The 15,951-nt window shown below is 42.7% G+C and overlaps 1 protein-coding gene across 4 annotated transcripts in view; it reads left to right on the top strand.

The window, feature by feature from the left end:
• Positions 1-10,608: 10,608 nt before the first annotated feature.
• Positions 10,609-15,951, top strand: part of TPP2 (tripeptidyl peptidase 2) — a 58,803-nt gene continuing 53,460 nt past the window's right edge. For all 4 annotated transcript variants that reach the window (XM_052785674.1, XM_052785672.1, XM_052785673.1 and 1 more), the window contains exon 1: positions 10,609-10,820. In XM_052785674.1, the coding sequence (XP_052641634.1) occupies positions 10,659-10,820 (162 nt within the window). In that variant the 5' untranslated portion in view covers positions 10,609-10,658. The remainder of the gene's footprint in view (positions 10,821-15,951) is intronic.

Raw genomic sequence — 15,951 nt, 5'->3', positions numbered from 1 at the left:
CTCACGAATAACCAAAGCTGTCCAAGGCACCCAAGCTTCTCACACAGCCTTTGGTTGAGCTCCATTATTATGAAGGCATATTTTAAAAGTTCATTTTAAACTTTATCACACATGACTGGGGTTAGTTGCAACAATGCACAGAAAAAGACAACTGCTTCATTTTTAGTGGATGTCCACATTTTTTCACCCAACCTTATGAGCAGTGGAGAGATTATGAAGTGTAGGATATGTTTCTACTTTTCAGTTACTCAGTTCTCAGTTGGTTTATAAGGTGAAGCCTTGGCTTCATACACTGTATTTTTCACTTAAGCTTTCAGGCTTTGTCCTTTAGTGTAAGAGCTGTAGAGCTGTACTCCGAACCATGGGGGCCAACGGGCAAGCTAATCCTGGCCTATCTCAAATTCAGGATATTCTTTATCACACCATTAAGAAACATGAACAACTTTTAGTTCTGAATGTTTGCTGCCCTCAAGAGGAGAACTTTAACAAATATCTAATTCATGATGTTATTAAAAGCAATGACTGAGGGGTGCTGTTTTTATGTTTTGCAAAACAAAAACACATCCCAGTCATTTTATCTCCAGCTGACTGTGTCTTTAAAGAGTTTTCAGAGTCTGAAACACTTAGCTTTAGAGTTATTCATATTTTTAAATCAGATAAAAAGAAAAACCATATACTAGATAGCTGTAACCCCACCACCGCCAACGTATAGTTTCAAACGGAGATTAAATATGTATTTGGAAGACAGATCCGTGTAAGGTTACCAAACAGACAAGCCTCTTCAGGTTCAGGAAGTTCCCCGAGCTGAAAATAGTGGAAGTTTAGGAGATTACTCACAAATATAATTTATGTTTGCCCAGATCTTACTCCTCCCTCGGTGTCTCCTAATGGACTTCACTGGGAGACAGGATACTGGATCAGATGGACCTACCAGCCGCTCTTAGGTTCTGAAATACAGTCTTCAAGTATTGGTTAAGTAATCTACGAAATGCCTCTGAGGCAGTGTCCTTGTTACCTCCTGGAAGGAGCTCTGCAGCTCTTCAAAAAAGGTATTTCCTGGAAGCAGCCAAAAACTTTCCAGGAGAATCTCAGCAGTTTGTTCTTTTAGCAAAACCCTACCAATGGATTCACAAATTTCTTTGAAATTCCTGTTTAGCCACATCTCTGTCTTTCTGGGAAAATTGAAGAGTAACAAAAAAATGGAATTGGAGAGCAACTTAAGGAATACAAACAAAAAAAGAAATAGTTTGAGTATTTAAGCTCAAAACCAATCTAAATAGTTTCAGTATTATTCAAGCCTTCTTTTGTGAAATACTTTCCTTAATTGATAGATATTCTTTTAGCCTTGTGCTGCTCAAGAAATTCTGTTAAAGGCTCATATGCCATATACAATCATAGAATAGAATCATAACAGTTAGCACAGAGAGTGTGCCTGTGATACTGTTTAGCTGATGGGGATCTCAACAGAAAATGTTGTACCAGATGTCTGAACCTGCATATAAAACACTGGAGGTTGAGACAACACTACCACAGAAGTCAAGTACAGCATAGGTTATACTGTTCTTTGTCACCCACTGGAAAACAGAAGATGAAAGGCCATTACCTTATACGGGACTTTGTAATTTTTTCCTGTGCTTCCTTTTCTCTTGTCAGTCCAGGTTGTCACATAACTGTCTCTATGACTCTGAAGAGAGACAGCAGTATCCCTGCTGAGGGCTGCTAATGTATGTGTTCAGGCAGTCATTTTAAAAAAAAAAAGGGAAATTACTTAGGAGATGTAAAAAGTTGCTACATGTTGTAACTAGTTTGTATGAGGTTTGTAGCTGCCTCTGTTTTAAAATGGAGGTAAACTTCACTGAGCATTTCTGCCACTGCATGGTGCACAACAGCAAAGAAAGATTTAAGTGGCAGATATGGACACCACTATCCTCAAGGAAAGAGCTGCTGCTGTTTGGAAAGGTCTCTCACAAAAGACACCCCTTACATTAAATGAAATTCACAGTAATTTCTGTTACTTGATGCAGATTTCTTTTTCTTTTCTTTCAGGACAAGCTGGTACTTAAAGCACATTCTTTAATCCTGACTACTGGAATCCAATAGCTGCTGCCTATTTCCTATTCGTCTAAGCCAAAGAAAGATACTTGGTGTTCAGATTTGTCCCTTAGAGACAAGAACTAGAACTTCAGAGCTCAGATCATGTCTCCATTTTAGTTCAGGCTCATCAGTAATAAAAAGCATTGCCAAATGATTTTGTAAAAGCAGTTTCAGGTAAATCTGGAAATATTCCCAGTTGGCTTATTGTGTAGTTTCTGACTAAGAAAATATAGTTCTGAACGCCTTGTATATTTACTTCTAAATGAACAAAGCATTTCTCAGACAGAAGCTCCTGAGTTCCATTATAGGGAATAAGTATATATTCCATATATGTATGCAGATACACGATACACTTTTCAGTGTTTCTAAGGTGGGGCTTTAGAGTTTAAGTGGATAGAGGAAATCTTCAGAAACAGCTTGTAAGGACGTATGATTTATATTCCATCACAAATAAGCATGAATTGCTGTACTTAAATCTGTAATAGTGTGTGCTGGTTTTGGCTGGGATGGAGTTAATTTTCTTCACAGTAGCTGGTATAGAGCTGTGTTTTGGATTTGTGCTGGAAACAGTGCTGATAACACAGGGATGTTTTAGCTGTTGCTGAGCAGGGCTTACACAGAGCCAGAACCTTTTCTGCTTCTCCCCCCACCCCACCAGCGAGCAGGCTGGGGGGGCACAAGGAGCTGGGAGGTTAAACCACAACATAGTATAACTTGCACAAGAGTATTTGCATTCATAAATTTAAAAAGAAGCAAAACTGTGGTGCCTTACAAAATTAAAAGCCTAAAAGCCCCAAAGTGACTTTCATGTAACAGAATAAACACTGTTGCAATGCCAACTGCTTTGGCAGTCACCCTATTAATACAGTATTCACAGTATTCCTGTGATTGCAGCAATTTAATACAACAAAAATCAGTGCGAAAGCACATGGAGGAAGAAGGCGATACGTATGTTACACAAACCCAATTTTGGTCATCTCATAGATTGTTCTCCTGCACTCACACGTTCACCTGCAGCAAGATGTATGTGTCCCAGCGGTCTGGCCAATTTCACTTATATACATGACACAGGGGACAAGGGACATCAGCTACCAACTCCTAACTAAACCTCTTGGATTCCTCTTGCTGACAATGGGGTTTAGACATAGGTTTTATTCACTTTGCGAGTTAGTGACTACGGCATGAACTTTTGCCTCAGAATCTTCCTTAAAGATTCCTCTTCCATAAACTTTTGGGAAGGTTGCCACCCGTGGTCTGTGTATCCTCATTTGGGCATCTTTGTGGCTACAACATTGCTGCCATCCTCCTGTTATCAGAGTTCAAGTCTTCTGCTTAAGCATCATCATGCTCTGGCCCCATCAGAGCTCAGGCCTCCTGGTCTTGCTGTAAACAACACGTTCCTTGGTGTTCACCCCTTTGACTAATGTTAACCATGTCCTTGGTTATCAGCATATGATGTTCTTCAACCTTTGCTTGATATTGTTTCTTCTGCTGCTTTTACATACATACATTTCCATCCGTAATTCATTCTACTAATCATTGTATTTCTATTACAAATCTCTGCATGTTATGCAAGGCCAAGTCTGGGAAAAAGGCTCAATTCTGTTTCAAGCTTCGGAGAAACCTGAAAAATGAATCTGCATGCTCAGCTCTAGAAATAGCAAGTATGTATTTATATTCAGCAATTGCTTTGCTCATTTCTGCAGCATAGTTAAAGACCCAACAGGCCTTCTTGCATCTGTCCTCTGCTGATGAAGGCATGGCTGTATCAGTTTCATTTACGTTCTTCAACAGAACATATTACCTTGGCCTTGAATGCTCCCCAGCTAAAAAACGGATCATGGAGGCCACATTTGCTGTATCCTCATCATTCTCTGTTACACCATTGCAAACCTCAGCTGTAAGTTAATGAGAGAATCACATTCTCCCATTCCTTTAAATCTCTGCCTCATCTCCCCCATGTGGGGCAAAAAATGCATGTCTAAGTTTCTTAGGGAAGAGAAGTTTCTAGAAAGTCACTCTGCCACTGGAACACAACCTCCAATGATTCGAGTGATTCTGAATTAAGAATTCAGAGAAGGAGTGCTTTCTATAGGGTCAACTGCCAGCTGTGCTGAGGGCATCTGGTGGCCCTCAGGGCTCTTATGCCTGGGGACGTGTCAGAGCCCAATACTGTCCGAGCAGGTTCTCTGAGATACTCCACATGAGGAGGGCTTCAGGTTTAATACCACATTTCCTTATTCATAGATATTTGATGTTGCACGGGATTTTGATTTAGCAGAGTGATAAAGCAATGTACTAAGATCACAAGTGCAATATAGCAATTGCAATACACAGTTGGATCACGATACAAACACGATTGCCATTACCAGCCCCTGTATGCTCACCGTTAGACACCGGGCACCCCAGTCTCCGGAGAGGAATATGTGAGTTGAAACCAGCTCAAGTCAGTTGCTCTCTTCAAAGTTCATTTTCTTGGTTGTTCAGCTTTTATACTTTTAGGTTTGGCTGAGTTGCCTACGCACTTCTCCACCCATGCTGTTTCTCTCCCCTAATTATCTCAAGCCAGGCTGTTTACACAACTCAAAACCCCACTGGTACAGCTGGGTATCTAAAACGAAGGTCACCCTCAACACCCTTTGTGCTGAGATAAGTTCAGCTTCCCTTACGATAATCTGTGGCCATTCCTTATATTCTTCCCTGAGCTCAACATTCTTGCCCATCTCCTCCGAGACTTCTTTCATTGTAGGCGTTTGTTGTCACAGGGTGTGATTCTCTTCTTTATTTCTTTTTATACCAAGAAAAGCGAACTTGAAAAACACGTTAGTTACATTGAAGATAAAAAGTGAGTATGGCATTTGGTTTTGTGCCTCTGTTCTCAAGGGAATATGTTTTTAAAGCAACCTTACTAATAAATTTGCCACAGAAGACCACTAGATGTTTGAGGTTCAACTGGTACTGAACTTCAGCGGCAGCTTTTTGCTGAGGCCAGTGTCTTGCTAAATGAACCCTACCTTCTTAAATTTTAAGGACGCACCAGTTCTTTGAGCAGCATTATTGAGAAAGTGTTTAAAGCAATATATGAACAGCTCTCCATATGGACATCATTTCAGACAATTTTAAACGATTTTGTAAATGACAACATAGCCTAAAACCATTAGCTGGGCCTCAAGATTCTGTGACAGAGAACAATAAGAATTCATTAATTTTAGCTTCCGCTAACTCCGACAGGCATATTTGAAATACAATTATGTTGCAGAGTAACAGCCAGCTGTTGTTGACCAATGATCTCATAATTTTATGTGTATACAATGATCTTCTTATTTTATATTTGTCACGGGACAAACATGGCAAACTGACCCAACCGGGTAAATAACTTCATGAAGACAAAGCTGAGCATACATTGTCCAGGAAGGAAGACTTGTTACCAAAACTAGAAGATGGGTGTGTGTTTTTCTCTCTATGAAGAAAGAATGTCAAAGTGCTCACTGCGTAGATCTGATACCTTTGTCCGCATTGAACCGTTCCGTACTAATCAAAGAAAAAAGTACTAGGATTGAACCTTCTCTGAAAAATCTTTATGAAATAGATCCACCAAAAAACTTACACAGGCTTGTAGCTACCCAGGCACTTTGTGGAAGTCTGAGTACAGGGCCTGGTAAACGAAATCTAAGTCCTGTAAATCCAGCTTCCCTGCCAGAGCGTGCTGCGGACCACGTGCAGTGGCCAGGGCTCCCCATGCAGCGCTGCAGTCCCACGGCCCACTTAACCGGGGAGTGCCGCGCTGCGAGGGACCATCTCCGCTCCGCGCCGGCACAAGCATGACAGAGGTGGCACAGGAACCTGTCTCAGGTAAATGCTCCCAACTGCTTTCGTGGGATAGTTTTCAGCCAGATTTATTCCTTGAGCTGCTCCACTGTGAGGCCACACCAGCACCAGTGACTGGGGAAGCAGAAGAACGAGAACGAATGGCCAAGGATCAGGCTGGGAGGGAGCGGGAAACTGTTCCTTCTGGAGGACTTGTGTTGATTTACACTTACGTGGGAATAACGAGAGCCAGTGTGAAGGCAAGGGAGACAAAAGGCAATGGCAGGAATTAAGTACGTCTTGACGTCCGCCTCATTCAAGGATCATCTATCCCCTAGAAGTTAAAAACTGAAGCTAACCCTCTCTCATAAAGTGGGAATGAGGAGTCGTCTCTACTGAACACCTCCGTAATTAATGAACTCACTCAGAATACTGAAGTGCTTCCCTTGCCTAATGTGATTTGATCAAACGCCTCCTCTCCCGGTCTAACTGGTAGGCTCATTCCTCCTCTCAACTTGTTGTAACTGAGGCAGGGTTGAAAGAAAACGTGAGTGGGTGAAATCTGCAACATGGTGACTAAGGTAATTGCTTGCAACTGAAATTTAAAGAGTTCTTGTGCTCAGCTCCAGTTGATACTTTGCATATAATAATTCAGTGTTAATTAGAGGAAGAACGAAAACCCCAGTACTTCTCCATCCATGTCAATGCCAGCACTATTAAGATACTAGGTCATGTTGTCTCCTGTTCACTTTGGGATGCTTCCATGCAAAACAGAAGCGCCTGACTCAGAACCCTGCAGCAGCTAGAGCATTTAGTTTGCAGAAAGATGCAAGCTCAGACAGAAAAGAGATTTGAATCCCAGCAGCCGACTTCTGGGCGTAACATCGGGTAGAACACGCAGCAAGTATCCTCAACCTTCTTATCTGAAGTGCATTAGGGCTGCACGTGAAATCAAAGGGGATCGTTGGCTCAGCTCTGCATCCTGACAGGCCTAACAACGCGTGAGCAAGGTGGGGAATTGCTCAGGGCTGCCAAGGCTGAAGCAGCTTTCCTGGTTCTCTAGAAGCAGACCTAGAAGCACATCCGTACCGGGAGGACTCAGAGCTGAATCTGGATGGAGCACCGCATGCCCAGGGAAATCCAGCCAACTGTAGACATTTCGATGCTGCCAGGCCTAAAAACCTCTTTCACAGAAGACGAACGATCGTTGGGGAAAATGAGCAGCCCTGGTTTTCAGCGCTTTCAAAGGGATCTGCAAATCACGTGCACCTCTGAAAATCAGAGTCCTGGGATGTGGCGGTGTGTTGGAAAAAGACTTAACCGCAAGGTTCAAGCAAACGATTTATTTGAACTTCACTTACAGGCTTAACACACCACTATTGCAGGTTTTACAGATACAATGGAGGAATGCACTATTGCAATTTTTAAGGCAAGAGTAGTACACTATTACAACCACAAGCACGCATGTGTTTGCAAACTTAAAGCATAAACATATTCACTTACCCCTCCAGGTAAGGGCTCTCAATCCCAGGGAAGCTACCTCAACTGGCGTCCCGAGCAAGGAGGGGAAGGGTCTCCTTCACAAACCAACTGTATAGCTGGAGAAGTGACTCCCCAATTTCCAACCTGAATCTTAAGAGTTTTTATCCCCCGACTTGTGGAATGCTGTGCATGACTATGTCTGAGTGGATTATGATGTATGCCTAAATGGATTATGTATATCTGAGTGGAGTTTCCCCTTATCTTTCCTTTGCTGGTCTGTGATTATTTGAATACACAAGGTTGTCATTTGAAACTGAAGCTGAAACCCTCCAGTTTTGGGTTTGTTTTTACCTTGCTTACTCAGGCAACTGAATAGTGGTTGGAATGAGACTCAGGGCATACCATTTGTTAAGGGATTTCAAGGCTCAGTTCAGGTTTTGGTTCTTTGAAAGGCGCAGCCACCGCCTTGTTTAGTTCAGGGCTTATCAGACAACCCAGGGCTAAGCTGTCTACACAGCTTCCCGTGAGTCGTCTCTGCAGAGAGACGGGGCCTCAAGGCAACCCAAGGCTGGGTCGCTTTTGTAAGCCCCCCTGAGTCGTGCACTAGACTTTGTGAACTAGGAGCCGGACAATCCACGCAGGCAGCCGTCGCTTACTTTCACTTTGGCTCAGTCCCCAGATTTGGATACAAACAGCTGAAATAATAGTTCCTAATATGGAGATGTGAATCTATTTAACACAGCAAACCCAGATGAACTGCTGTACAAACTTAGATCCCGAGAGAGGCTAAATCATTACTGTAACGATCAAACCATATTGTCTCAAGAAGTCTTGTGACAAACTCTTCTTCTGAGTTTTCAACATGGCAACTTTACTTTTGCCTTTACTTTTGTGGAACAGCAACAGTATTACTCAGAGGAAAATAAAGCTCTATTTATTGCAATTCAGAAACTTAGATGTATTAAGGGGAATCACTGTTGAGTGTGTGTATTTTCATTATAAAATAAATACATTGCAGAATTATTGTAACAAGCTCTATAATCAAACTAAACATCGGAAACCTGAGCAGCTCAGAATTAAATGTCAAATTCCAAAAATCCCAGGATGTTCAGATCTGGAAAGGCTCAGTAAGATGCACAACCTTAACCTTAACCCTGTGTCCTAACACAGCAATTGTACTCATACGATTAATAAAATGCGGTTATGTTTTAAAGACTGTAACCAAAATTAGGTTTTCTTTCTTCTCTCATGGTATTGCTTTAAAGTCTGTTAAAAGATGTTTGGCACACCTTCCTCAAATCCTGATTTTTCCTGCAGAACCTGCCCTGCTACGTGGCAGTGCACATCATTGAGTCAGACATACCCTGTACAATTAATGTACCTGCTAATTAGATGAGTTGTTTGTGGTATAACTCTAAGACCAAGGCAACAGAACAGAGCAGAAATTTTCAGGCTTAGTAATAAATATTTCCAAATTATAACATACAGGTTGTTTACTGAATGGGATATGAAACATTTTGAGAATTTGATGTAGTTTCATGTTCCAAAATACACTACGAATAGGATGTATTTGATTTCTGATGATCTGAGTGTGCTGCCAGAAAAACAAGCCTCTCCCATTAAGATGATACACAGAAGGAAAACTAAACTCAAATGGACAGTGAATTAAACAGGTGAATAGCCACCTTGTCAGAATAATTCTCTCCTCTGAACTAAGATCAGTCAAGGTTTTATGTAATTCTGAAAAATCTGAATATGGCTGTCAGACACCTGCGGAATTCTAAGAAAGTCAAGCACGTGGTATCTAGACATCAAAATGTAAAATTTTGACTTATGATTGAAAGCCGAAGAGGGAAGCGGGTACAGTTACACAGCAAGTACATATGGTACAGCTTTGATTTTTTTTTTATCATACGTATTTTTAAGGCAGTGCTCTTCAGGTTTATTTTAGTACTTTACTTGCATGAAAATTCTGTAGATCTCTGAAGCCACTGATGAGCCGGAAAACATTGCTGATGGTAGCCCACAAAATGGGGAAAATGCATAATGTACCACTACTTGCTAGCAAAACCTCCCACATTTCTGCTAAGAAAAAACAAATGCCGGATCTAGTTCAATGAAGATCAAAAGAAAGAACAAATGCCGGATCTAGTTCAATGAAGATTAACATGTGACAAACATGCAGCAATAATCTTATTAGTCCCAGGAAACAAAAAAATTACACAAAAATTCTCAAAAGTACAAATCCCTTTTGCTTTACAGCGAACACATTAACGTATCCAGACAAAGTTCACCGTTTCCCCCCAGTGTAACTCTCTGAACAGAAACCTGCTTAAAGAAAGCAAAGTGATACCCACGTAACCAAGCAGTCTGTACCCTTACCGCCGGTTAAAACGGCTGAAAAGGCACACGTCAGACACCACAAATAAAACGCCTTTTTAAAAGAAGTTCTCTGTCTGTTCGGTTTCAGATACTCGACGGTTCAGCTTTCTTTGCACGTTTATATGTGACCACGAGAGCTAGAAACTAACTTTAAAACCCCACTTCAAAGTTGACATTTTCCTTTAACGACTTCACGGAAAATTTTATCTGGAATTCGCCACAACCTTTAGGTAGTCTTTGTGGGTTTTCTTCCTCTTTGCTAAGCAGTTCCACAAGCATCAAACTGCCGTGCAACACATTACAATCAACAAAAAATTAAATTTAAAGGAAAAAAAAATAAAAATCGTAAGTAAACGTTTGCACATGGGTTCTGTTTCCCGTTGGGAGGATTTCGCGCACCCCCGCGCTGCCGCACTGGCTCGTCCCCTCAGCGGTGCCTGAGAGAGGGAGGGAGAGAGGGAGGGCACCCGCCGCCAGCCGGACAGCAGCCCTGAGGCGGGACCGACCCCCTGAGGAGACCGCAGCCATCCCGCCCGCGGGGAAGCCGCGATGGAAGGCGGCCTTCGACGCCCGCCGGCCCGGGCCTGCCACGGCCGCCATGACCAGCCGACCCCCCCCCCGCCCCGCCCCGGCTTCCGGCGCGTGGAACACGTCGCTCCTCTGATTGACCGCCTCCACCGCGAGTCCCCGCCCGCTCCGGCGCGAAGCGCCAGCCCACCGCGGCGTCCTATTGGTCGGTTTAGCCGCGGGCCGCCGGAGGGTGCGCTTCCTCGCGCAGTCGGTGGGGCCGGCGCGGCGCATGCGCCTCCCCTTGGCCTTGCCCGTTCTGCTCCCCCCCCCGCCCCCCTCAGGTCTCGCGCGGCCCCGTGCCCCGTCGTCCGCCCCCTTCCGTCATGGCGGCCGCCGCCGAGGAGCCGTTCCCTTTCCACGGCCTCCTGCCCAAGAAGGAGACCGGCGCCGCCGCCTTCCTCGCCCGCTTCCCGGACTTCGACGGGCGGGGGGTACTGCTGGCTGTGCTGGACACCGGCGTGGACCCGGGGGCGCCGGGCATGCAGGTAACGGGCGGTGAGGAGGAGCCGCCTCAGCGGCGGCGGCCCTGAGTCACGGCGACGGGGCGGCCCTCAGGGGACGGACGGGGCCGGGGGCCTTCGTCCGGGAGCTGCCGTGGCCCCCGGGCGGCCCGAGGCTCCTGGAGGGCTGTCGTGGGGACCGGCCGTTGTTTGTGGGCTTGGTCGCTTACCCTTCCCGCTCAGCGTGCCGTCGCCTGGGCTCCGGTACGGGAGGGCTGAGGGACCCCGGGGGGGGGGGGGGTCCGGTCCGCTGGGGTCACTTGGGGTGTTTGTGTGAGGATCCTGCTTTTAAGCCGTTCGCGGAGGTTTCACAGTACTTAGGTCTGGTCTTGGCTGTCTTCTCCCACGTAGAACTCGTTGTAAAAGAATACTTTGTGTTTTCGTTAAGCCGTAGCGTCGCTTCAGCGGTCCGTAGCTTGAGGCTACGACCAGCCGCTTAGGTCTTTTACATGGGAAGTGTGTTTCTGGCAAAATTTGCATACCTCTCTTTCTCAGTGTATTTTTTCGTGTCTCCTATTACAGTAACAATTTGTATCAAATTCGTTTCTGCCGGCTTTTTTTGGATCTGCTAGCTTTGTAGCTCAGATTGCATAGCGACTGCCGTTAACGTTGTAGCTGAGATTGCATAGCGATTGCCGTTATGATCTCAGCTTCAGTTTCGTAAATCTCTCTGTATGCGATTTTAATTTTGGCGTTTCTCAGCACTTCCTTATTTCTTTTAACTTTTGTCTCTTAACATTTCTTTATCGTGTAAGTTTGTGTGTGGCCTTTTATGTCACTACTGCTTCCAGTTTCTTGTCAACATATTTTCTCTGAGATGTGGCAAAGGAAGCCTTGAGAAATGATTCAGAGAGCTGTATGCAACTCGCTTGGATACTGCATCCTTTATTTTTCTAATTAAGCGGGACCTCCGTTGGTTTCTGCCCTTTCTTTGGCACAGGCGTAGATTTTGTTCTGAAGTGACCTAGCTCAGGGATCTAACCATGGCAGATCTTTAGTTCAGTGTTCTGAAATGACTTCTTACGGGGGTTCAGGTAAGTGAAAGGGTGAATGAAGAGGACAGGTAGGGTGGAAGGAGGGACTGGACAGCTGTAACTTCAATTGATTTAAGCTGGAGTGAAATGGGTGCTTTTGGCAAAAGGGTGTGGGCAAGTGGAATAGTAATTAGGAAGCTTAAAGAAAGCTAGCCAAAAAGCAAACAAGATAATACCATGGGCAGACCAGACAGTAGTAAAAGACAATTATGAAGATGTGAGTATAAATGGGATATGCATAGTTCTGAAGTTTCACATACGAAAGCAAAAGACCTAAATCATCTCTGGAGGTTATAAATGAAGAATGGTCAACTGAAAAAAAAAAAAAAAAAAAAAAAGCATGAGTTTATGGGCAGTAGAGGGAAGCTTTGTTCTGAGATAGATAACCCAATGCTCATAAGGGGTGATAAGGGATGCTTATGAACTCTCATGATCTCAGTGTTGACGGTACCAGTTTTCTTTAACCTGTTCTCTTTATGTGGAGAATAAAATTTTAGGTAGTGAAGTAAAAGATTTGTAGAGAACATTGGGGGGTGGGAATTCATCTTGCAATGGGTGAGAGCGAGTGTGCAGGGGTGTTAGAGAAACATGTAAAGAAGCTGTGTGCTCTTTTCACGCTGCCCACTTAATACACCTGACTTGAGCTACTTGCTAAACTACAGAACGGGGAGGCTTATTGCACAGGGAATTATAAAGGAGAGGTAGGCAACGCACAGTCTGTAGAATAGCTTTGTAAGTGTTTTTGCAGCAAGAGGATGGCCTCGCTCTGTGGAGTACCGGGCATTTTACATTTTGCCTCCGCAGAATAAGACAGTGTCCTGGGCACAGACAGCGAGACAGCGTAGCTGTACTGCGACAAGTAGTTTCTAACCTCGGGACAGCGTTGTTGGGGTTTTGGGGGGTTTTTTGGTTTTGTTTTTTTAATGCCCCTGCCTTCTCTGCTGCTGCTTTTTCCTACTGTAAGTCTTATTGTTAGTTCTTGGCCTGGCATGGAGTTAGAACTATGAGAGTTGAGTCAGTTGCTAAGAGGGAAGAGAAGACATTATATGTAGCGAGGTTAATAGGCAGGTATTACAACTTCGAGTTCAAGCTAATGTCAATAGTGATTACAGGCCAAAATGAGCTACCTTGTTGTGAATATAGTGGGGTTTTTAGTCAAAACAAAGCAGTTCATGTTTTGCTGCTCCCTAGTGTCTCGTTCCTAATTCCAACAAATTATTGTTGATGTTATACTTTGTGGTTTGTAAACACTGATACCATACATTTTTTGCCATACGATTACTTGCTGAGGGACAAAAAGATTTGGGGACAGAGTACAACAGGGAAGGACCATTATGTTTATATTCTTCCCTGGACACTTGCTGCTATAGAGAGAATAGTTACTGGGCTTAAACCTTCTTACATCAGTTTCATTTTTCTATTGGTTGGCTTGCTTTGCCACACAAAATTTTAACCTAACTTGTACTTACTTTCCTTTCTGAATTTTTTGTAACCAGTGCCCTCTAGGGAACTCTTTTCACCTTGTCTTCCATTGCTTTACACTCTACCTGTTGAAGGCAGCTGTAAATGTAAAGTTCAGTTTGTCTGCTTCTTTCCTGCTAGTTTTTTTTCCCCCTCTCAGCTCTCTTCGTAGAATCTATTTCCTGTTGTTATCTGCTGAGTCATGGCTTGTAATTCCTCGTTAAGGCACAGCAGGTGATGAAATTTTAGGTGGGCAGATAAGGTATGTTTAATGGAGCGTTGTGGCTGTGTATGTATAGTCTTTGTTCAACCCTACCCTGTCCTTTCCCTGTTGCTGTTGTCACTTCTTGTTATGTTTCAGGATAGACAAGTCAGTTCATCTGCTTCTCGAAGTTTTGCTTTTGTGAAGTGCCTGTTCGAATTATTATTTGCTAAAATGAGATTGTACTTTTATGAGATGACCTTTTAGCAGTAGTAGCTAGTTTGGCTTGACTTGCTTTTCAGCACTGAGTTAAAAAAAAAAATTGCTTGAAAATTATTTTATTTGTGGTGATGATCAGCTGTCCCGTGACCAAAGTGCTGAAGAACTTGTTCAACTCTTGTTGCTGCACTAGCTGTCAGCTGGAATCAGTAACATTGTATGCTCTGGGAAAAACATGCTCAAATGCATCTGGCTTTGCCTTTTAATTTGGGATTGTCACAGATACTGGTGCTTCTCTACTTCTGTTATACTGATCAGCTGCCATGATTATGCAGATAGATTATTTTTAATGTGCTCAACTTACTAATGTATTTGTTTTACAAAGTCAGAGCTGACATGAAAGTATGTTTTTCAAACTTCAAACTAAAATGTATAAACAACAAAATAATTTTCAGTTCTAAACTAGTAGACTGTTTTATTTGTTTTTTCAAATGGCTGTAGGCAAACCAGGATATTAAAGATAGGATTGGGGATTTTGTTAGAAATACACTAGAAAATATTTTTAATTGTATAAAAGTTCATTTTTTGAATTTTAATGCGAAAGGTACTAAAATGTACCTTCTGTCTGTAATAAATTCATTACTTCTAGATTTTTCTGTTCACACAAGGGAATTGATCAAGTTCACTTGATTTTTTTTTTTTATTATTATTATTATTTTTTGCTCAGAATTACAAGACTTGAAAAGGAAAACCCAGTTGAACTCTTGAGTTTCACTCTAGCATTACTACTGGTGGGCAGTATGCCAAACAATGGTTCATGTCAGCAGAAGAAGCCATATCAGTTACTTGCACTAAATGACTGTGAACCTGTCTGGATTGCTGCTGTTAGGAATTGAACCTTGGACCTTTGTACCTGAAACTCTTGAGTTTCTTGTGTCTGGCTGAAAGACTCTGATTTGTTGATTCTAACTGTACAAACTCATATGTGTGTGCGGACCTCCTATTCAGCTAGGAGGCAGAGCGCCGTATAGTGCAGGAGTTGCACATTGTCTTCCTGGCTAGGAAACAACTTTTAAAACTACCCAAGCTTGCTACGGCATAAATCTGTGTTGTGGCCACCTGTTGCAGCATAACTTCTCTAGTTCAAACAAGTCACCTTGGATTACATTTTCATTCTTGTTTCCTTGTGCTTCACAGCGTGATCACTGAATAATTCGCTTTGATTGGAGGCATACTGAAAAATGTCCGGTTCTGATAATCTCAGGTTTGGCTTGCAGTTGCTTTATTATTGGAGCAGCTCTTGACTTTTCTGCGAGTGGAGACTGGCATTCGAAGGCGTTAATTATAAATGTTAGAAAATTACATGGTTTGAGTGCCTATGCGTTGTGTTTCTGAAGAAAATTTTCACTACTGTGTAAATGTTGTTCAGTAGATGTTTTACCAGGTTAACATGCTTTAACAACTTTCTTAGCATGAATTTCTATGAACAGAGTAACAGGGTTGGTTTCTGTAAGGGAAGTTCTTGCTTAGCAAGCCTCTTCAAAAGCAACATTTGTTACCTTCTGGGAAATGAAATGAATGTCCTTTTTATGTTTGCTATGGGTTTGGGATTTTGGGGTTTGGTTCTTTTTTCTTTTCTAGCTGTTTAAACCTGACTTTATTGGGGGGGAAGGTTGGTTGTTGTTTTTCTGTCTGTTTGGGAGGGGGGGTTGTTGAGGTTTATTGTTTGGTTGGTTTTGGGGTTTTTGGGGGGGGGTTGTGTTGTGTGTTGTTTTTGTTGTGGTTTTGTTTTTTGTTTTTGTTTTTTTTTTTTTTTTTTAAACCATGAGAATTTGAGACCTTGGAAGTGTTTATCCTTATTTGTTGAGGTGCAATAAAAGCTTGAGCTTTGTTGTATTTTTTGGCAGCAATAGAGTGACTTTAATGAAACAGCTTGATCATCGTGTTAACTTTCAGCAGCTGAATTCACAGTTCCAGAGCATGATTTGAGCAAAACTACCTGCCATATATGTTATGTCTAGGATCAAAATTATTGATAGAGAATAAAGGCTATGATACCAAATATTTAAATGGTAGAAAACAGCAAATGTTGCTGCTTTTCTGAACAAGAAGCTTTTTTCACTTTCAGTGTAGTTAGTGTACAGGAGATGTTGGGAAGATTATTGATTTATTTTTTCTTTTTTTAAATCCATCTTTAATG

The sequence above is a fragment of the Harpia harpyja genome, chromosome 4, assembly GCF_026419915.1.
Source record: "Harpia harpyja isolate bHarHar1 chromosome 4, bHarHar1 primary haplotype, whole genome shotgun sequence".
Taxonomy (NCBI): domain Eukaryota; kingdom Metazoa; phylum Chordata; class Aves; order Accipitriformes; family Accipitridae; genus Harpia; species Harpia harpyja.
Note: the sequence above shows the minus strand (reverse complement) of the source record. Positions and strands in the feature narration are given on the sequence as shown.